Source organism: Peromyscus californicus, unplaced genomic scaffold (genome assembly GCF_007827085.1).
Source record: "Peromyscus californicus insignis strain IS unplaced genomic scaffold, ASM782708v3 Scaffold_12__1_contigs__length_115047231, whole genome shotgun sequence".
NCBI classification, from domain to species: domain Eukaryota; kingdom Metazoa; phylum Chordata; class Mammalia; order Rodentia; family Cricetidae; genus Peromyscus; species Peromyscus californicus.
Genome location: NW_026294413.1, coordinates 95,374,402 through 95,396,556, shown reverse-complemented (window position 1 = coordinate 95,396,556; position 22,155 = coordinate 95,374,402). Strand labels below are relative to the sequence as shown.

The 22,155-nt window shown below is 50.5% G+C and overlaps 1 protein-coding gene across 3 annotated transcripts in view; it reads right to left on the bottom strand.

Annotated features, from left to right (window-relative positions):
• Grid1 (glutamate ionotropic receptor delta type subunit 1) overlaps positions 1-22,155 on the bottom strand; it is a 727,989-nt gene that overhangs the window by 591,350 nt on the left and 114,484 nt on the right. For 2 of the 3 annotated variants that reach the window (XM_052733985.1, XM_052733987.1), the window contains exon 3: positions 436-720. The exons of the other annotated variant lie outside the window; for it this stretch is intronic. In XM_052733985.1, coding sequence (XP_052589945.1) covers positions 436-720 — 285 coding nt within the window. The remainder of the gene's footprint in view (positions 1-435; positions 721-22,155) is intronic. 3 annotated transcript variants of the gene reach the window in all.

The window sequence follows — 22,155 nt, the reverse complement described above, 5'->3', positions numbered from 1 at the left end:
AAATAAAAAGCCAAGGCTGAACCACCATCCAGCAGGAGGGTACCCTTCAGAGGAGAAGATGCCAAGAAGACCCAGGCAGGCAGCCTCGACCACTGCCTGTATGCAGCTCTTCAGATCCCTGCCAGCAGTTTATTAATATTTTATTGAAAATTCTAAGATGATTCAAACTTCAGCTGTCATGATAAGGTGATGTTGCTAGGCAACTTTAGTGCCTATCTACATACAGATCTGTTTTTGCAGTTCTTCTCCGATTCACGAAGCTACCACTCAGAGGAACCACTCGGAGGAAAACTCAGCCCAGACCACCAACATGGATCTATACCCTGACAGCACCCCAGTACTGGGTCCCACGGTTGAAGCCTCCGGTATTAAGGCTATCAGCACCCGGCTGTCCCTGAAACCGAGCCTCAGCCCCACCCCCCACCCCAGACTCACCATACTCGCTGTCATAGAACATGACGAACTTCTGCCAGCGCAGTTCTGTCACCAGCCTGAGCATGACATCATTGAGACGGACAGGTGGTCTCGAAGCCAGTGTGTAGGCCTCACCATCGGGGCTAGGGTTCAGGTGGCAGGCAGTACGTGGTGAACCCCCAGGGTTGCGCTGGACAAAGAGGTGTGGGATGTGCATGGCGTCTGTGAGGGACTGCAGGGCGTTGGCAGATGCACAGCCTGTGGATGTGACCAAGGCCAAAATTCCCTGGGTCATGAGGTCACAGGCTGGAAAGAGAGGAAAAAGACAGGAAGAAATCAGCACGGGGCACGGGCGTCGTTCCCACAGCTCCACCCAGCAGCTCGTGCCTGTGGCCCTGAGATGTCTCCCCACACAGACCAAGAGCCTGCCCCAGGCAGGCCAGCTCCCAGACAGGCCAGCAGCTCTCCTTAGTTAGGTGCTGACAACCATAAGTCACTATGAACACTGAGAACCTTGGTAAAACATCCGGCTATACAGCTCAGGCCCATTTAACAGATGAAGAAAGAAAGAAGGTCGGAAGTGGCAGGATCATTCGCCCCAGACTAGTCAAAGGAGGGCGGTACAGCAGGGAATCCAACCCAAATCTCCCGAATTTGCTAAACAGAACTCTCAATTAGACACTGTTTCTCACCTTGGGGCCAGTAGCCAAAATGCTGGGGAGGAGCCAAGGACTCATGCTGGGGAATCTTTATGTCCTTTGTCATGGCAAAGAATACAATCTGTGCTCTGCAATTGTTGCCTGAACTGAAGTGCTTGAATCTGTAAGACCTAGATGACATCATGATGTCAGGAAGACATGTACTTACCCCAGAGGACCCTGAATAGGGAAAGGAAGTGGGCAGGAGTCTCAGTCTCCAGGCCAAGTCCACTTGAGTCCTATCATAAGAATACTGGATCAAATCCCAGATGAAGTGGTTGGCTCCAGAAGCCCAGGGTTGTTCAAAAGCCACTTGACAATCACAAAGGAAGATGCACCCGTATTTCAGGCAGTTACCAAGGGCACAGAGGAGAAAAGAGACGGAGATTACAATAGCCCTTTCTGGGACTAACACACTCAGGAGCCTGGACTTTCGAAGACACCCAGTGACTGCAAGCAGCACCACCGTTAGCCACAAGCTCACACCTTTTAGGGACATCAGAGCAGGTAGAGAGATCCTATTCCCCACACCCCAACTCCCTGAACCAGTTTGGAAGCAAGCATGTCTTATGAATGCTTTGTGTGATGGCGGGAATGTGGGAAAGCAGATGCGGTCTCAAAACACAGCCTGTGAATGGCAGCCAGCCATCTGCTGCACGCAGTAGGCTTTGAACAACTTTGACAATGCAGTTCCTTCGTGGGAGCCCTGGCGTTTATGTAATGCTTCAGACAGGGCTGAGAAGGAGGTGAAAACAAGAGAGCTCACCCCAAGTGGAAGGAAGGCTGGAAAATATGTGGGGGAGGGGGTGTCCCCTTCACTTGGTGGCACCAACAGCAGCTGCGCCCAAACTATGGCTTTGCCCTACACACTGGGAATATCATAGATGATAACTCAGGCCCCAGTTCCCAATGATTCCTCCACTTCCCATGCCAAGGGCTGGAGTTGGGTAAACCAAGGGCATGAGGTCTTTCTCAAGGATCTCATAGCCACCCAAATGTTCTGCCCCTCCATCCTGGCTTCACAGAAATGCTATCGCATTGTGCCTGTTTAAAGACATCCAGGGAGGACCAGGGATATGGCTCAGTGTGTAAAGTCCTTGCCACATAGTCATGAGGACCTTAGTTCTGGTGCCCAGCATCCACATACAACAGACAACGCATTCCTTAGTTGCCTGTAGTTCTTTGAGCTTCCTGCTCCATCCATGTTAACATGTCTATTGGTATAGTCCTTGTTCAGCTCATGTTCATGAGATTTCATGAGTGTAGCTTCTAACATTCCTACAAGCCACAATCTCAAAGCAAACTCCCGGTTCCTCTGGCTCCTAACAATTGTTCCATCCCTTCTTTCAAAATGATTCCTAAGCCTTAGGTGCAGGAGTTACGTAGAAGACCTGTCAGTTGGAACTGGGCTCCACAACTCTGTGTTTTGATTGGTTGTGGTTTTCCGTAATTGTCTCTATCTGTTGCAAAACTACAGGCAACCTAGGAATGCTGAGACATAGTCTTCCTCAGGGAGAGCACACCAATTTGTTAGCCAATACCAAAGGGTCAGCCCTGAAAACACATACATACAAATAACATTGTACAGACTTAGCAGGTTGTATTTGTGTGTTTAGAAACACACACAAACACACATATGTAACAACAATTAATGAAAAAGGAAGCCATGAGTTTGAAAGAGAGAAAGGGGGCATGTATATGAGAGGGTTTGGAAAAAGGAAAGAGAAAGGAGAAATGATGTGATCGTATCATAATCTCAAAAAAATAAAAATCCAATTTTTTAAAAGCCAACACAGTGGTGCACACCCAGAACCCCAGCACCAGGCAGGCAGAGACAGGAGGAACCCTGTGGCTTTCTGAGCAGCCACACTAGATAAGTCAGTGAAGCTCCAGGTTCAGTGAGAGACTTGACCTCAGTGACAGAAGCCAATATCTGATGTTGACCGCTTGCCTCTACATGCACTCACACACATGCGTGTGACACATACACACACGCATGCCTATCTGGGGGAAGTCCTGAAGGCACACCATGCCTGCACTTTGTATTCTTCATTCTCTCTCTACATTCTAGGTTGCCCCACCCCCTCAGCTCTGGAACTCAACTTCAGGCTCATTCTTGCTTCAGGACTGAGTCAACCTTCCCAGGCTGGCCAAGGCCTTCTTCCAAGATCCCCACAGAAGATCTCCCTGCCACAGCACTGCACATTGCCTCTAGAGCCACCTGACCATCCTAGAGACCCTCAAGCTCAAGGAGGGCAAGAGTGACCTCTGCCACACTCACCATTCGTGCACACACACACACACACACACACACACACACACACACACACATCCCGAGCACACACAGAGGGCGAAGCATGGCAATTCATAAAGATTTGTGTAAGGAAACTGTGGATCTGACGTTTTCATGCTCTGTGGTCCTCAGTCCTCTCTGGGCACCTATCCAGACCACAGGGACAGTGATAGATCCTAAGGCAGAAGACAACACTCAGGGGTCCCCAGAGAACACTGCAAACTCTCGGAAAGATGCAAATCGGTGTGTGGTTATGGAAGTGCTATGCGCTGACATCACACGTGGCCTCTACAGCCGTGCACCAAATACCACAGTACTATGGGGAAGTACTTGTCATAAAAAGGTACATGAAAATCACACGAAAATATATGTATTATGTATTTTACAATATCAGTTAAGTAAAATTCAATACGCATGAAAGAAAGATCAGAAGGAAAAAAGGCAAAATGTTCAAAGTGAAAGCAATTTGGGAGTGCTTTTCTTTTTTTTTTTTATTTTCCTATATTTTGCCAAAATTTTATGCCATGAATAGGTACTTGACTTTTAAGAAGCAAAAAGAGTCCTCCAATGATGGATAAGCAGGAAAGCATGGAGGAAGAAGGGCTACCATGTGAGAATTCCCTCTGAGCCAGACGCTGTTGAGTATTTGATACGTGTGGAACCATGTTGTTCTCATTATAGCCATTTAGGAAACAGACTTTGGCTTCTGCTTCCCAGATAATAAAATGAGAAGCCACACAAGCATCAAGTGATGGGGCTAGACTAAGGTAAAGTACCAGTCCATTCCCATATTGCCAAAGACATGTTTGGAATGCTTCTGAGACATCATAGTCAAGAGAAAAAAATTAGACGCAAAACTGCAAGGTGATTACAGTGTGATAAAAGCATGCCTTCGAATAAGGCAAGACACACAAATGGCTAAGGCCCCATGATGGTGAGTGGATTGTTCTTTGATTCATTGTCTCCTCAATACTAAGACATTGCATTAAAATCTTTTCAAATAAATTGAACAGTGCAGGGTTTAATGGTCCAGGAACTCCATCTCCCGCACCCTTCCTACAAGCCATCAGTCATCCCTGACTTAGCGCCCATCTGCCCAGCTCCCTCTTAAGTCACCACCTGACTTCTACTGTAAGTCAGCTCCCTAGTCCATATGCACCAAGCTCTGAAGTCACAGAACTTTGAGCCTCAGTTTCCCCATTTGTACATGCATGCCACTGAACACCAAGGTTTGGTTCCTGCCCCCCTGTCTATTTCATACATGTGTCCAACACACCAATAACATGTGTGTCTCTCCCTGTGCACTTTGTATCTTCCCAAGACACATACTCTATGATCTGGCAAGAAGAGAGAGAAAGGCTTTCCAAGATCCTGGAGATGTAGTTGGCATCAGAATCTCAAATGAAGGTTTAAACCAATAGAAATGGGGAAGCTACATGAGTAGAGAACAGCATGATTAAGACCCAGGGATTGGGCAAAATTGCTCACCAGCAGACCTTGGAATAACATAGAGTCTCCACAGCACAAGTTCCCGTTTTATCCATCTGGTCAGCAGCCATGTGGCCATGGGCACATGCCCTTTCTGAGCCTCAGTGTTCTAGTCAATGGAGATGAGAGTCTCTACTTACTGTTGTGGAATATTATTTTAAGATATGTTACATTTGTTTATGCTGTGGAACATTTGTTTAATGATGCAAAGATGTGCTGCATTCTTTTATATTGCATTTGTTTAACTCTGTGAAGCTGTGTTACTGTGCCTGTCTAAAACACCTGATGGTCTAATAAAGAGCTGAATGGCCAATAGTGAGGCAGGAGAATGGATAGGCAGGGCTCACAGGCAGAGAGAATAAATAGAAGGAGAAATCTGGGAGGAAAAGGAGATAGAGGAGCAAGAGAAAGAAGGAGGAAGACACCAGGGGCTACCACCCAGCCAGCCACAGAGTAAGAGTGACAGTAAAATACACAGAAGTAAGGAAAGGAAAAAGCCCAGAGGCAAAAGGTAGATGGGGTAAAGTTAAGAAAAGCTGCAAGAAACAAGCCAAGCTAAGGACAAGCATTCATAAGTAAGAAAAAGCCTTCATGTATCATTTATTTGGGAGCTGGGTAGTGGGCCCCCAAAAAACAAAAGAGCAAACACAACCAACAATACTTTGGCATTCCAACGTGGGACTAGAGTAAAAGAAAATCTAACAACAACTTACACTGACTCAGAAGGCCAATCCAAAGTGCTTTCTTCACTCTGCATACAGAAAGGTGCCAAAGAGATATCAGTTTTCTCCCTCCCTATCTTCCCCATCAACACCTACACCCAAGTCGTGCCCAGGACCTTAAGAAGTATTAGTTCTCAAGGGGTGTGGAGGCTCATCCCACCACTTTGGAGGCTGAGGCAGAAGAACTATCATGAGTTCAAGATCAGCCTGGGCTGCATAGTGAGTTCCAGACTAGCCAAATCTTACACAGCAAAACTCTGTCTCAGAAGCCCCCCTTTTAAAAAGTCACCTCTGCTTTGGGAAAGAGGGAAACAGAAAACAGGTGACATGAAAATATTAGGGAACCAACTATGGAAAAGGAAGAGAACCTGCAGGAGGAAGCAGAAGATGGAAGAAGGAAGGAAGAAGAACAAGAAAATGCTATGATGAAATGTAAGCTAATTTCAAAAAGTATTTTTTTACAGAAAGTAGTCGTCATCAGATTTAAGAGCTACCCTGCCACTTCCCACCTGTGCTAACAGCCTCTTCATACAAGGGGCATGGTGGTCTCTCGTATGACCACCCACGGCACCACACGCACTCTGGAGCAGGGAAGGTTATTAAGGCTGGAAGTCTCTCCCAGGCGCTAATGGAGAGGCCCAATGCGAGTCAATTTTCAATCCACTGTGAATGGTCGGCTAATTGGGGCACTGTTGAAATGATGATTATTTGGAGGCTTCTAACATAAAAATAATAAGATCAAAATACATCAGATCAAAGCCAAATCAGCTATTAGCTTAATCAAGGTTGTGTGAGATGGGATGTTACACAATTCATACAGTGCTTACGACGAGATGTTGAGGAGAGTCTGAGCCTGAGTCTGCTGCACAGGGACCCACTGTGGGGCTGGCAGAGGAGCTGGCCCTCTCAAGGGGATTGTTCTCTCCCCACCCACCTCACCCCAAATCAAGTACAGATGATAGCACCCATTTCACAGAGGGATTCTAAGCTCAAGATCCAGGAGGCCCTGCTGTGCTCTGTCTTGCCCTGGCATACATGGACTCAGCAGGCAGTAAAGCCTAGTGCAAGGACTCTGTGGGGCCAGACATTTCCCTGCTCTTCTGTCTTTATGTGTAGCGTCCTACACAGTGCTGAGTATGTCGTAGGAACTCCTCAATCCAGATTTTCCAGCCTGGAGCTCAGCAGTGCTTCCACAGTTCTCGGGAGGATAACTGCCTTTGATATCATTCTTTTCTTCCAGTATCATATGGCCATAAAGCTGATTTCCGTCTTGATCACCATGCAGGTCTGATAGAGTGATAAGTGCTCCCTGAGCACAACTCATCGGCACAAGGAAGAAAGAAGTAGAAATGAATTGTAATGAGCAGCAGCTCCAGCTCCCGGCCCGGGAGTGCACAGAGTCTCCACAGAGGTCTCTAAACTAGTCAGTAGCACTAGATTCACAGAAATGAAGAGGAGGGAGGCTGCTTGGAGCCCTAGATTCACAATCACACTCCCACCAGCCTCCCCTGAGAAGATGTCCGCAGCTGAGCATCTGGGTAGGACAGGAAAGGTGTAGTACTGACCACTTCACAGAACAGACTTTGGGTAATGTCCACCCTAGGTCCTGTGGCCAGGACCAGACAAATGAAGAAATCAGAACCAGGCCTCCAGGTCCTTCCACAGCCAAGGAGGGTAAGAGACAATGAAACGGGGCCCAAGGTTCACAGCTGACTGTCTAACCCTTGCTTGGACAGACAGGCCTGGGGCCTGTTCCCTAGGGTGGGATGCCTCACTCAGCCTTGATGCAGGGGGGAGGAGCTGAGTCCTGCCTCAACTTGATATGTCATGTGTCGTTGACTCCCATGGGAGGCCTTACCCTTTGGGGGGGGGGGCAGAAAGTAGATATGGGGAGGGAATGGGAGCAAAGGGAGGGGAAACTGTAGTTGGTATGTAAAATAAATAAAAAAAATTTTTTTAAAAGAAAGAAAGAAAGAAAGAAAGAAAGAAAGAAAGAAAGAAAGAAAGAAAGAAAGAAAGAAAGAAAGAAAGAAAATGCCTGTTGCAGCAATCTTCACACTCCCAGGGGAGGAACGGGAAAGCAGGAATAAGGCCTGTCCCCATTGACAGAGTTCCTCAGCTCAACGAACCCTGGGTACCTGCCTGCAGGCAAGTGCTGACAGAGAGCAGCCTTTCGGGCATGGATGTCATTCTGGGCAAGGACACTCTTCTCCAACCCTCTGGGGTTGGTTAGAAAGCTTCCAGGCCCCTGGTGGGTGACACAGTGCCCCAGGGCCTTCCGCTGGAGGAGATTCACCGATCTGGTTTGTCTCACCCAGCAGAGACGCTGGCCATCGTCACCCCTCCTGTTGTCCTCTTCCGGCTACTCGGAATGTCACAAGGCCCAGGGATAGCCAGCCACTCAGGCTCCCCCTGAGAAACCAAACCCGAACGCTGAACAGGCCAAACCTGTCCTTGCCAGCCTGCTCCTCTGAGATCACAGGCCTCCAGCACAGCAGCCCTGCATTAACTGGCCTCTGGGTTCCATGTTAATGAGCAGCAGAATGTCTCCAGAAAGACAGGCAAGAGAGGGCCTTCACCTGGAGCAGTGGCAGCCTCCTATAGGTCCTTCGGGTCAGCCCCGGCTTTGCCAGGCTCAGCTGGTCTCTGCAGGGGGCAGAAGGGAGAAGCAGGCTGGCAGCAGACCCAGCAGGTCAGCCTTGCCCACCCTGGAGCAATGGTCTCCACAGGGAGTCCAACACTTCTGCCTTCCTTCCCCACCATTCCCACAAGCAATGGCGGAGCTCTTGGGGCAGCTCATGCCCTCTCTCTCCCCAGCCAGCCCTGCCACCTGTAACCTGCCCTTCCTCCTTTCAACTGGCACTGACTTTATGAATATTTGAATTCTAATGGCTAATGCTTTAAATTAAGGTAGCATTTATAAATACTTGATAGCCCATGAATAATTGACCAAATTTAGTATTGTCATAACTCACAGTAAATTATTGATCTATGGAAAATAAATATTTTTCATCTTTTATTAAGACATGTAAAGGGTAAACAAAACCACAGGCTGGGAAGACTTTGGAGGCAGGGCTGTAGAAGGAAGGCCTGTGCTGGATCTGTGGTCCTGGGGCGCACAGGCCCTCCCCCAATGCTCCCAAGGGGATATGAAGCCACTACCTAGTCATTCACCACCTTCTTCTTCACTGTCTCCCTCCCTGGTCTCCTGGGACCCAGCTCCATGCTGCAGTTCAGTTAATGACTGTGTTTCACTCTTCAGAGACAAACTAGAGGTGATCTTCACAGGGTAATCAACCCCCTGCCTGCAGGTTTCACACCCACCAGCCTTTGGGCCAAAAGCTGAGGAAGGAAGCTCCCAAGATCAATCCTGCAAAGGCCTGACTCTCGGCCTTGTTCCACATCCAGAGTTTAAGTACTCCCACATCCTCTATTTAAGGACTACGGAATCATTAGGCCTTCTTGCACATTTACTTCTGAGCATCAGACCCTAGCCCTGTGGAAGCTTTTACAGTGAATGTTCCAGTTCAGAACCCTCTTCTGAGTTTCTTACTCCAAACCAGTCCTGACCTGATAAAACCAGTGGCAACTCACACCTGACACCACAGAGCTCCCAGGGGTGTGGGTATGCTCCCCCACTTTCAGGAGAGAGGTATCCCCAGCATCTGTTCTTGACCAGTCTCTCCCCACAACCCTCGGCAGCAAGCCTTCAGCGAGTCCTACACACTTCATCTCCTAAATGCACTCTGAGTCTCCTGGATTTCCTCTACTCCACTGCCACGACCTTGGCCCACACCACATCACCTCTGCAGCAGTCCTGCACACATCTAACCTCTGAAACAGACACATGGTCTTCCCATAGCACAGCGACTGGGCCCTCAGGAAGCACCAACCACAGTGTGCTTCCCAAAACCACATTAGCTTCCCAAAGTCTTCAAAGCAAAATGGAAACCCTGACAGAGTCTCCACAGCCTTGTGCAATCTGCACCAGGTGCCCTGCACCCTAGGGAGCCAGAGTGTGCACAGACAGACACCTGGGTATCCAGCTCTTGAGGTTCCTGGGTCTCTCTGAGTACTCCAAGAAATACGTAGTGTTCCTGCACACACGGTCTACCTAACCTCCTTCCATCTGCTTCATGGCTAACCAGTCCTTCCAGAGAACTTTTCCCAATACCCAATCTTCCTCCACTGTTATTCACTTCAGACCACTGACCAAGATTGACCACCATGGAGTGTGCGGCCACTGCTCCCCGTCTCCTGCCCTTGCTACCGGCGTGCGTGCAGAAGCACCTGGCACCCCGTTCTTCAGACCCTGGCCAGTGCCCATGCTGCAGAACAAGCAGCCACCTACCTAATACAAAACTACTCTAAAGCAGGAGCGGTAAGGGGGCTAGATTGCACAGGCAGAACCCAGAGCTTTCCAGTCGCCAAGCCTTCTAATGCCCGTAAGGGTTAAAGGAAAAGGCACAGCCTACCCATCCAGAAACTAGGAATTCTTAACACCAATCCGAATGCCAGTCTAAAGAGGGGTGTCCAAGTGACAGGTTAGAGGGAACAAGGGAATAGTAGCAAAGATAAGAGAACTGAAGCTCAACCCAGCTGAGCCAAGAGCAGCAGGGCCAGAGGGTCCCGCAGGACTGCCCCTGGACTGCAGCCAGGGCAGGTGAGCAGCAAGCACAGAGGGCTGCCTGGAGCCAACTAGGAGGGTGGGGAAGAGTCAGCAGCGCCACAGGGTCTCTGGAGCCTCATCCCTCTGCCAATTAATGAATCAAAACCGATTCCCTGCTCCCGCAGGCTGGAAAGGCAGGGAACACTGGGTGGGAGTGTGCGGCTTATTTATAACTCTCCAGCTCCTCGTTAATGACTTTTACTGCTCCGCCAATGGAACACCAAGCTCCCGGGCGGGATTCACACAGAAGCCTGCTCTGGGGAAGTTATATCAGGACAGGATGAGTCCCTGGCATGCCAGCATAGCACTTTCTTGTCTCGGAGAACCTCGAAAGCTCAAGGCCTCCTGCAGCTCTCTCAGCACCCAAGCACAAGGGTCCCCCAGGACTCCTCTGCAGGGCCTCAGGGAGGTCACCTCCCCTACCTGCTCCAAACTTCTGCCTTCCTCAAGCCAGCGGAGAAGGGACGTCAGTGCACCTTCCAAGCTCTCCGTTCTACAGACCCAAGTTCAGCATCCAATATGGCCCTGAAATACCTGCCATGGCCCCACTGCCTGGGAATCAAAGTTCATTCAGTAGCATCCACCACCACCCTCAATCCACACACCAGAGGACACCAGTCTATTTTCCAAACTTCACATGCCCTGTGCTCTCAGCCTGTGGCATTCAGTGCTTGGACTAACCTGTAAGTTTGCACATGCTGGTTGCCTTTCCTACACTGTTCTTCCTCCTCTGCCTTAGATGCCCCCTGCTATTCCCCCCAACCTTTCCAAATCCCTCTTCCCCTATGAAATTGTTTGACTTCCCCTTGCTAGGTAAAAATCAACCATTCCTTTCCCGGCTAGTCCCAAGAATGCTTTGGCGAAGAAAGACAGAGGCAGATGGCTTTCTAGACCTTCAGACTTAGGGCCTGCTGCAGAGATGTTCACAGGACACTGGACGACAGGCTATGTGTGCAGAAGCACAGATGGGTGCATGCTAATCATTTGGCACATCAGGGTTTCAAGGTAAGGTAACCCAGAGGATCAGAGGCAACAGAAAAATCAAGCCTTGTCCAAGAGTGGGGCTGGCCTTGAGTACTCCACAAGAAGAAGGATCCTGAGCGTCAGGGCCTCCCAGATCCAGACCAGAGCCTGTTCCTGTGTGGATGAGACAAGCAGCCCTCCACAACCTACTTTGTCTCATTTTGCTCAACGTGGAGGTCCAACGGTGAGAACCTCAGTAACAGCAGGGCTGTGCTGGAGCTGTCAAAGGAAGGGGTGGACAAACAGCCCACCTGAGGACAACTGGATCCACGGAGTCCAAAGACGGGACCAGCTGGAGCCCTAAACAATGCTGACGAACTGGCTCAGAAGGGGCAGGCAGGACCCGGGCAACACAGACACTCCAAGGACTCAGCTCTGGGGACATGGGCTAAGGAACAAAGGAATACAAACTGACAGGGGGACACCCCTGTGTGGCCACAGACAAGCAGGCTAGCCAAGGAGTCCCAGGGGAATGAGCCAAGGAAAACGTTATAACTGTGCTTTGGGTGATAGAGAAGAAAGGCAATCCCTGCCATAAGACCCAGCAGGTGCAGGTCCACCCACCAGATCTCTGAAGTCCAGGCCTGCCTGGGAGGAAGGTGCTGTACCCCACTCTAGATAGGAGGATCGAGGGCAGGCAGCCAGGTTGAGTGCATTACCAAAACCCACAGAGGAGCCAGAGTTATATTTCCAAACTGCCTGATTTCTGTTTCAGAAGACAGAAGAAAAAAAAACAATGGATAAAGTCTAAAGCCATGTTTGGTATGTGGTGAGTGCCCCAAAGGACTGCCTTCTGCTGTTAGTACGTGTCCTTCTAAGAGTGTGTCTAGAAACACAGTGAAGTTGGGAGGGGATGTTGAGGACTTGGGGTCACCTCCATTCAGTGTGTGTAGGAGGCTGTTTCACAGCGCCACAGTGACAGTCCATGGTCATTGTTATGGATTGCTCCCATGTTCTGAATGCCTGGTCCTCGGCTAGGAGGCTGCAGACTAAATGGTGGGTGCCAATGGAGGAAGTTAAGTCACTGGAGGCAGGTTCTTGTCTCACTCTGCTTCCTGACAGCCCTGAGGTGAAGAATCTCCTCCATCACGTGACATGCTCCTGCCGCCATGATCTTCTGCTCAAGTACCTGAGACCAAGCAGTCGTGGGTGAGGCCTCTGGACCTATGACTAAAATAAAACTTTTCCCTTAAGTTGTTCCATTAGTCACTTGGACACAGGAGTGAGACAAGTCACTAACACAGCAATTAACTTTATAGGAAACAAAAGGTTTTGTTTAGCTCTCCTTTTTGGAGGTTCTAGAGAACTACTTGCTGTCTGAGACTCTGGGCCTCTGGCAAGAGCCAGACTGCAAAGCAGGAATCGGGGAGTAAAGGAGACCAGAAAGACTGGCGGAATCCTCGCATTCTGATAGCATGTCTCCAGTGACCTAAGACACTCCCACAGGCCCCATATCTTCTAGGTTCCCAGTGCCTCCCAACAGCACGGCCCTGAGGTCCAAGCACTCACAAATGAGCCTTTGGAGGGTTACCCACATTCAAGGCTCTCTTGGGGAAGAGGTGTGTGAGGTTACAAACACCTCTAGAATCACAGCTCTCCTCATTAGAAAAGCCCAAGTCCCTCTTGATGGGACACTCACCGTCCAGCCCTAACTCAAAGGAAGAACAGTGTCCCTATGCCCGTGGCTATGGAGCTCCCAGAAGCAACACCTCCCCTGCAGGCAATGTCCAGCACACCCCTCAGCTAGCTCAGGAAAGACCTGCACTACAAGCTCTTCTCCCGGCAACTCTGGCAACAGCCTGGTCTCCTAGCAACAGACCGTTCTGCGGTCCCTGGACAGGAGGCCTGAGGAACCAGAGCTGAGCTTAAACATCCATGGCTAGCCAGATAACAGAACCTGTCTTCAGCCTGCTCACTCCCTCCGAATCTCCAAGATCACCTCTCCTCTGTGACCTCCTGAAAGGCAAGACCACCAGACACCTGGCCTCAGTCCTGACCCAATAGCTCCCCCAGATGTGAAACTGATACTTAGCTGAGGTTGCCATCACCCTTTCCCACCTCAGCCTATATTTGACTTCTTCTGGATCTCTTCAGCTATCTCTCCATGTCACCCTTCATGTTTTCTTGTTTGGTGATTTCTCTCACTGTGTAGGACACAGGAGTACATGTGATGTGACCTGCAAGCATGTATACTGATGTAGTGGGAGCCTTGAAATCATTATTCTACCACTGGTGTTCACACACACACACACAAACACACACACACACACACACACACACACACACACACACACACACACACACACATCGATATCAGGCCAACTGCTACAGAGAGCCCCAGATCCAGCATTTGCCCCAGGTCCTGCCTCCATCCACACCTACAAACTGGGTCTGCAGTACTTCTTCCAAAAAAGGCTGGGTAGTCCCGATCCTTCCAGTCTTTCCAGTCCAACTGCAGCTCCAACGCTTGTTACTGATCCTTCTTCTTGGCCATCAGACATCTAAGGGCAACTTCTGGTGCCCAGATGCCATGTAGGAACCTGGAGGTTCGACTGTGGCAGCTCCCTGTGGCTTCCTGTGCCTGCTGCTTCCTGACTAGAAGTTAACATCAGTGTGCCCTACTAAGCTTCAGTCCACTGCTAAGCCCTTTTACCCACCCCCCAGACCCTGTGAAGTGCCTCCTTTTCCCCAAGGCCTCCAACCATCCTCTCTGCTTTATAGCTAATACAGCACACAGTCAGCTTTTGCTCATAGATCTGTGTTACTTCCTGGGCTGAGCTATCTAAGGACATCTCTGTCCCTAGCACCTGGTACAGTAAGACGATGCTAAGTGAACGTAATTCTGGCCCTGGTACAGCAGCCACCATGAGAACAGCCAAAGAAGACTACACTTAGTAAGTAAACCTTAGGTGATGGGGGTCACCCTGTGGGCCTGTCTCTGGGACGAGCATCCAGAAGGATTCCCACACCCCTCGCCCCCTCCTAAACATACTGTGAGTGGCTGAGTCCCCCCTGGCCTGTCACCTGGTGGGGCCATGACTGACCTTCCTAGTGGGCACAGAGAGCTGACCTTCTTCTCAAGCAGGTAGTGTTGTGCCTACATTCCCAGTACTAGGCTCTACCCAACTAGTACTGTAGCCCAACAAGTAGCCCCTGCTTCACCCTCTACCTTTCTGTGAGAGCTGTGCTCAGCCCCCTAAATGTGAGCCTCAAGCTCAATGCTGCTAGCTTCACGGTACTCCCCAAATAAGATATGGGAGAGCTCCCTCTTCGGGGACCACCACAGGCCTAGCCCCTTTCCCTCTGCCAGCCTGCTGCTCCTCTTCTACTGGCTGCCATCAAGTCCCCACATTCCATGTGCCTTGCAGCCAAGGCCAGGGAGATGACTGGCAAGGGAATCCCATGGTGCCTCACTCTTCTCAGTGAGGAGGGGAGGGAGCTGAGAGGGATGCTCTCCCCACCACTCCAAGTCATCCTGCCTAGACAAGCCCAGGCAAACTGTGTTTACGTTTGCTGGCCAAAGCCCTTACTCTGGGGACTGTGAACAGATGGTGGATGGGACTGCTGAAGTGTCCCTTACACACTCGCTCCCTCCGCCAGCCTGCCACAGAGGCTCTTCCAGGGACAGCCTTGGCGGGACAAGAATAGAGATCTGACCATCCCAGCTCTGCACTAAGTAGCCCAGGCTGGCCCCTCCACTCGTCTGAACCTTCTGCTTTAAGCCTTATGTTGTAAAATGGAGGGGGGCGGGGAGCAAGAATGGTGCTCATAGCACAAGCACCTCAGGGCGGTCCTGAGATGACAGCACAAAGTATGTCCTGTGTACATTCTAAAATGTCTCCCCCTTGGGAGGTGTCCACTATTCATTCGGTCTTTCACTTGTCACGCACTGATGCAAAGGGCATCCGGTACACAAACATGAACGTGGCAGGCTGCTGTATAACCTCTGAGGGTTGAGACATAAAGAATGACACTCCCTCCGCCCCTCATAAACAGCTGGGGCAGCCTCGGGACAAGACTCCAGTTCTGGTCTCACACTGCCTGCACTCAGAGTTTTTGTCTCATACTGTGTATGGCTCTTGCTGAGCCACCTCGCTATTCCTGACCTCAGCACAGACTGTTAGTGTAGAGAATCACACGGGTTTATCCCAGGAATATCTCAGCACCGTCAGTGCAGCCGCCTTACCCAAAGGGCAGAGTGTGAGCCTCGGTCACCAAGGAAAGCACCCTAGCCATGTTTAAAAGCAAGGGAGACCAAAATCAGCCAGAGCCAGACCTGGACCAATGGTTAACAAGACAGAACGTCCACGGCCTTCCTTGGCTCATCGCGGCTGTTTCTAAGCAGGGTGCCCAGGTGCCACAATGAAGGTGAAGAAGGGTAGGGGCGGATACCTGGCCTGCAGCTCCAGTCTTGCTTCCTCACAGCTCATTACTCCACCTGCCATCACGCAACACAGTCTCAGAGACCACGGAGCTGGTCCTCTGTTAGAGAGGGCCTGCGCCTGCCACAGCATCCACATGACTGGCTGAGAGGAACACTTTCAGACGCAAGGGTGTCTCGAGATGGAGACAAGGTGAGGAGGTGCTGGCCAAATTTCACAGTCAGCTTCCCTGGCCTGATCCCCCACTCCAGGGAAGCAGCAGGAGAGCCTTCGTGACTTGGGCACAGCCAAAGCATCCCTGACCAGGCAGGCTGCCCGCTGAGCCCCGGCTCTTAGATCTTCTGAGAAAGTGCCCAGCTGGCCAGGGACATTACCCATCTCAGCCTCCAGGTGCTTTGGAGCAGATGGGGAGAGAACTCAGAACTCTCCTACAGCCAGCCAGCAGGGATGAGAGGGGCTCTTTGCCAGTGATAATGAAAATTTTCACAGTAGCAGATGCTCAGGGAAAATTGAAAAACAATACCACGAAATTCACAAGCCCGAGAGAAGAACTTAAGAGAAACCTGGCCACCAGTGAGGCTTGATTTTCCCATCAACACCTCTCTTGCCCTAAGGAGACAGACTGGGAAGCATTTCTTTCCCAGCAAGTGCTCAAACTGCCCCCTGGAGCCCAACAGGAATCTCTCCAGTCACTTCCCGTGTTCCCAGTCTAAGGCTTATGCTGGAAACCAGAAAGGATGCAGATCCCAGCCCACACCCCCACAAACCGTCTAGAGGGGACTGGAGGGAACCTGGGCCCAGACTCCACAGTGGAAGGGGGTAGGAGTCACACAGCTGGAGGTGGCATGGGGACTCTCAGAGGACAGCTGCTGAGACTGTAGCAGGGAAAGAGGACAAGCCAGGCTAGCAGCGGGTATGAGCAGAGGCAAGGCACAGGGGCCTCCGCAGATCGGCAAGGAATGGGTACACACAGATGGGTGAGCAGTGAGCCCATGCTGTTTGATGAAGGGTAGATGTGCTCCCTAGGAAAGGGTTTTAATGCTCAGCTGAGGCCTTCTTTTTTTGATCCCAGAATCCATGAGGAGCTTTAAGGGGTTCCTTAACAGAAGCCGTGCTCAGAGCTTTCTTTGGAAAGGTGGCTCCATGAAGAAGCAACAGAAAAGCTGACTCCTCTTGCCCCCTTCCCCTGACAATAAGGAGGGCAGAGTGCAGGGGGTGGGCAGCAGTGAAGTATGAGCCAGGTAGAAGCACAGAGGAAGGAGGGGAGGCCTAGGACCAAGACCCGAAAACCTAGCCATCACCGCAAAGCCAAAAGGACTGAATCAGAAGCCTGCCCTGCTTACATTTGATTTCTAGCATCCTCCAAGGCTCTTGCATTTGTAGAGGGTGCAGTCTAAACTTAGCAATGTGAGATCTCTTATCAGGGATGAACCTCCCCATGGCTAACAGAGGTAAGCAAAGCAGGAACTCAGGCTCATGCTGGTCCCCAAGCACAGCTTTCTGCCTCAGGCCAGGCAGTGGACCCAGGGAACAGGGCAAGATAGGAGGCAGGGAGGGCAGCCCATACCTGAAATGAACAACTCAGCTCTTCGGTCTTCAGTCAATATCTGAGCAGAGGCTTCAGAGAAAGGGTGAATCTGAGTGTCCAGGGATCAAGCAGTTGTGGGGAAGTGAGTCAGGGTGGAAAGGAAAAGCAGAGCCTTCATCCTGCTCCGCTCCCACAGAAGTCCCACAGAGCCCCTGCATCCTCAGGCCAAGCTGAACCTAGGGGCCAGACATGCCAGCACACCTGGCAGCCAGTGAAAGGGTAAGGACAGTGAAGGACACTGAGCTGTCGGAGAGGTGGCCCTGCAGTGTGGAGCAGCACATTTCTAGGGACTGAGTTCAGAGGCCAAGCACTAGAATTGGTCACATCCAAGACTTCTGAATGGGACAGAGGGTGTAAGATATAAGAACAGGCAGAGCCCTGTCACCAAACTCTTCAGGCTGGGGGACACAAGTGCCACAAACTGGGCCCTTCCCTGGAGCCCAGCTAGAGAGTGGCAAATGACCTTTTGTCCCTGCCAAAGCATCAGGTCCACAGCCAGACAGGAGAGAGGAGTGCCTGATCCATAATCAAATCAGTACCATCACCCGATGGACACAGGCGCAGGCTACTTCTAATCCCCTAGGGCAAGCACAGCTGAGGTTACAGGCTCTATGCTCTGACTCAGAGCCAGGCCTGGGGTACGCATGCCATGAGGCAGCTGCTTCTAGAAGGCAAGGTGTATGCCAAATCATGATGGGGAGGCACTGAGACACCCAAATCCCACCATACCTTGATCGCTATAATTTACATCCCCTCAAGAGATACTTTCCCTCTGGAAAAAAGATACCCCACACAAAATGGCTGAGGCTGGAAAGCACAGTAGGCGGATTGGTGGCCAGCTGCAGCTGCAGCCCCAGTCTGGCCATGGGAGTGCAACACCCCCACTCTACACCAGTGCCTTCCCTAGAGAGGCTCACCCTGGCCATGGGAGTACAACACCCTCTCTCTACACCAATACCTTCCCTGGAGAGAGGCTCACCCTGGCCATGGGAGTGCAACACCCTCTCTCTACACCAATACCTTCCCTGGAGAGAGGCTCAGCCTAGCCATGAAAGTGTAACACCCTCTCTCTACACCAGTGCCTTCCCTAGAGAAAGACAAATGAACAATGGTAGAAAGACAATGCCCAGTGCCCACAGCATAAGTGAAACAGGAAATGCAGGGATGATATGGCCCTCCAAAGGCTCTCCAAGTGTACACCAGCTACACACACATGAGCTGCATGTGCACACACAGCTACTTTGGAGGAGTTCTCATGGGATACAGATGCTACCCTAGTCACCCCAGCCAGCAGGACTTGTTGGGATGTGGGGAATGAGAATGAATACAGACTAGAACTTTAGCCTACCTCTGCCCTATCTCCCAGGCCACAGGATGCTCCACCACCATGAGGAGCAGCTTAGCTCCACCCCTTAGGTAGGTGCTCCCCTCCCACATCCCAAACAGTTGCTCAATTCTGAACCAGATTTGAGGCTGTTCTCCAGTTGGTAACACAAGTGCAAGAACACAGTGATACAGTGAGCAAAACAGGCACAGAGACAGATCTAACTTTCTGGGCAAACTGCCCTGTGCCACGCAACCTCCCTCCTTTCCTCGTTGATCCACTTCGCAATTGTAAAATAAAGATTATCGCATGACTCCATGTTCAGATGAAGACACTGAGTGAGGGAGGTCACTTGTTCAAGGTCATGCAAGAACACAATGGAAACTAAGTTCAGTCCAAGTAAATCCATTCGCAAACCCTTGACTCCCCACTCTCCCAAATGGCATGGGTGAAGAGCAGGGACCAGCAACCAAGAGGTGAAAATGGAAGACCAGTAGGTAAAGACTAGAAACCAGGAAATTAAGACCAGGAACAATCAAGTGGCCAGAAACAAGCAAATGGAGACCACAGACAAGCAGATGAAAATCAAGAACCAGAAGGCAAAGAGCAGGGACCGGCAGCTGAAGAGCAGGGACCTGCAGGTGAAGACCGGCAGGTAAAGAGTAGGGACCAGCAGGTGAAGAGCAGGGACCTGCAGGTGAAGACCGGCAGGTGAAGAGCAGGGACCAGCAGGTAAAGAGTAGGGACCGGCAGGTGAAGAGCAGGGACCAGCAGGTGAAGACCAGGGACCGGCAGCTGAAGACCAGGGACCGGCAGGTGAAGACCAGGGACCGGCAGGTAAAGACCACATACCAGCAGAGACAAGCAGCTGAAGACTAAGAAGGAACTCAGTGAAGGTCAAGAAATGCCAAGTGAAGACCAGGAGCCAACAAACAAGAACCAGATTTTCCAAGTCACCTGAAAGCAGGCAAGTCTGCCTGCTCTTGTTCCAGCACACGCTCCTTCAGAATGGACTCTAGTTTTCTCCCTCCCATCACCTACGACTCACAGAATGCCTACACTCCCAAGTCCCACCCTCGCACTCCCATCATACACAGAATCGCATCTGCTCTGCACTCATCTATGTGCAATGCATTCATTGATGCCCCTGGCTGTCTGAATGGGCCAAAGTGTTAGCACCTATCCAGCAAAAGTTTTATCAAGAAAGGGATTAATGACCTCTTCTCTGGCTGCCTTCTTAGAAAATTGTCTCACTCCTATGTGCTTACTGTGAAGAGAGATGACCCTGGAGCCCCAAAGCAAATCCAGTCCATTACTTTCAAAGATGAAACATCCTCTGTATCTACATCTCCATTCATCCCCAGGACACTGACCTCACCTAAGGAGACAACAATTAATTAGCTTAGTGTCCAACTCCCTCCACCTAACCATCTAGATAGTAAGCCATAATGATGGGATTGCCCACTGGCATAACAACAACCAAGCCATGACTTCCTGTTTCCCTTCCTCCTAAAATCAGATCAAATGTTCTCTCCTCCAGGGAGGCCCCTGGGGCTTTCCCACCCCCCACAAACAAACAAGCTTTACCTCAGACTGTAACCTTAATGTTTAATGCTCACACAGTCTATACCATTAGACAATGAACTGCTGGAAATCAAGGGACAGTTTCTTAGTGTTTCTATTGCTGTGAAGAGACACCATGACCATGGCAACTCTTATAAAGGAAAACATTTAATCCGGGCTGGCTCACAGTTTCAGAGGTTTAGTCCAGTATCATCATGGTGGGACACGGCAGCATGCAGGCAGACATGGTGCTGGAGAAGGAGATGAGATTTCTACATCTTGATCTACAGGCAACAGGTGAACTGAGACACACTTCCTCCCACAATGCCACACCTACTCCAACAAGGCCACACCTCCTAATGTGCCACTCCCTGAGTCTATGGGGGCCATTTCTATTTAAACCATCACAAACAGTACTGAAGTCACTTCAAGGTCCCCATAGTCTAGGTATACAGGGAATGTTTATTGAAAGAGGTAATGAAATTCATGCCTTGGATCCAGTCCAGGTAGGCAAGGCCAGTCTAGCTCCGGACCCTGGTGTGAAGATTTGGATGGGATCAGAGGAGAAGGAGAGCTTCCAATGGGTCTACCAGACAAGAACTAGATGACTGGGTGACTCATAGGCGGCTGAGGCAAGTGGGATCCAAATGTCTCCATTCCCTACCTGCATTTTTCCAGCTGTAATGCCAGCCAAGGCAGCAACCCAGAGCATGCTCAGCACTTTTTTTGCCTTAAATGGTTGACTTCTTGAGTGGTTTTTAAAAGTAGGATATAACACTAAGTAAAGCAGTCCTCACGGCTGAGAATTATGAATATTTATAGTGTTTAAGCATAATTGTATTCAGTGAGGACTCTATATCACACCCTGCAATTTGCACTCTCTTAGGAGCATATATTTCTGCATGGAAGGCTAGCTGAAAGCTGCCTGGAGATACAGGGTCCAGGGCACATGAAGAGTGTCTAGGCTCCCTGCCCTAAATGGGAAGCAAGAAGGATGAGGCATAGGAGTTATGGAGAAGAGCAGAAAGATCCACTAAAAGTTCATCTCCTTCCTCTTAGAGTGAGAGGGCAGACCCTCGTCAAGTTCCAAAATGGCTCCTACATGAGAGCGGTTATTCACAGTTGCTGACAAAACATTCCTCATGACCCAGAGCTGAAGTTAATGTGTGGTTATTCTGTGAACTGTGTGTGTGTGTGTGTGTGTGTGTGTGTGTGTGTGTGTGTGTGTGTGTGTGTGTGGAGAGAGAGAGAGAGAGAGAGAGACTGACTGAGACTTCTGCCCTGCCCCCATCAAGGCTGAAGTATGCTATAGAGTCCTGACCCCTGACCCCTTCTAGAGCTGGGAGCTGCTCCCCACATACCACTTACTGAAGTTGTGGATTCCACAGGTCCAATTTGTCTACTATTTGTCTGGTTCTTGTGCCCAGACCCTGCAGTGCATAGGTGGGCTGGGATAACATGATACCAAGACCGGAAGAGCAAGGAGAAGGTAAGCGAGAAATGGAAAGGGCATCTAATATACCCTCAGAGCCAGACACCAAGAAAGGAGACCTCTGTCCCCATGTGAGCCTACTGGGTTTCCTTTCCACCTATCCATGACTAGTACACATATCTTGCATACCACACACAACCCAAACACACCACATATACCAGCCCCAATATGCACTTACAGGACTCACTCCCATGCAAAGCTACCTTTCTGAGCTGATACATGAGATCAAGGCAAGAGCCCACCTAGCATGCCCTCACGCCCTCACGCCCTCACACCCTCACACCCCCACAGCCCCATACCCCCACATCCCCACACCCCCACAGCCTTACACCCCACACCACCGCACCCCCACACCCTCACAGTCTCACAGCCTTACACCCCCATACCCCCACAAACCCACACCCCCACACCCCATACCCTCACACCCCCACACCCTCACAGCCTCACAGCCTCACAGCCTTACACCCCTACACCCCCACAGCCCCACACCCCCGCACCC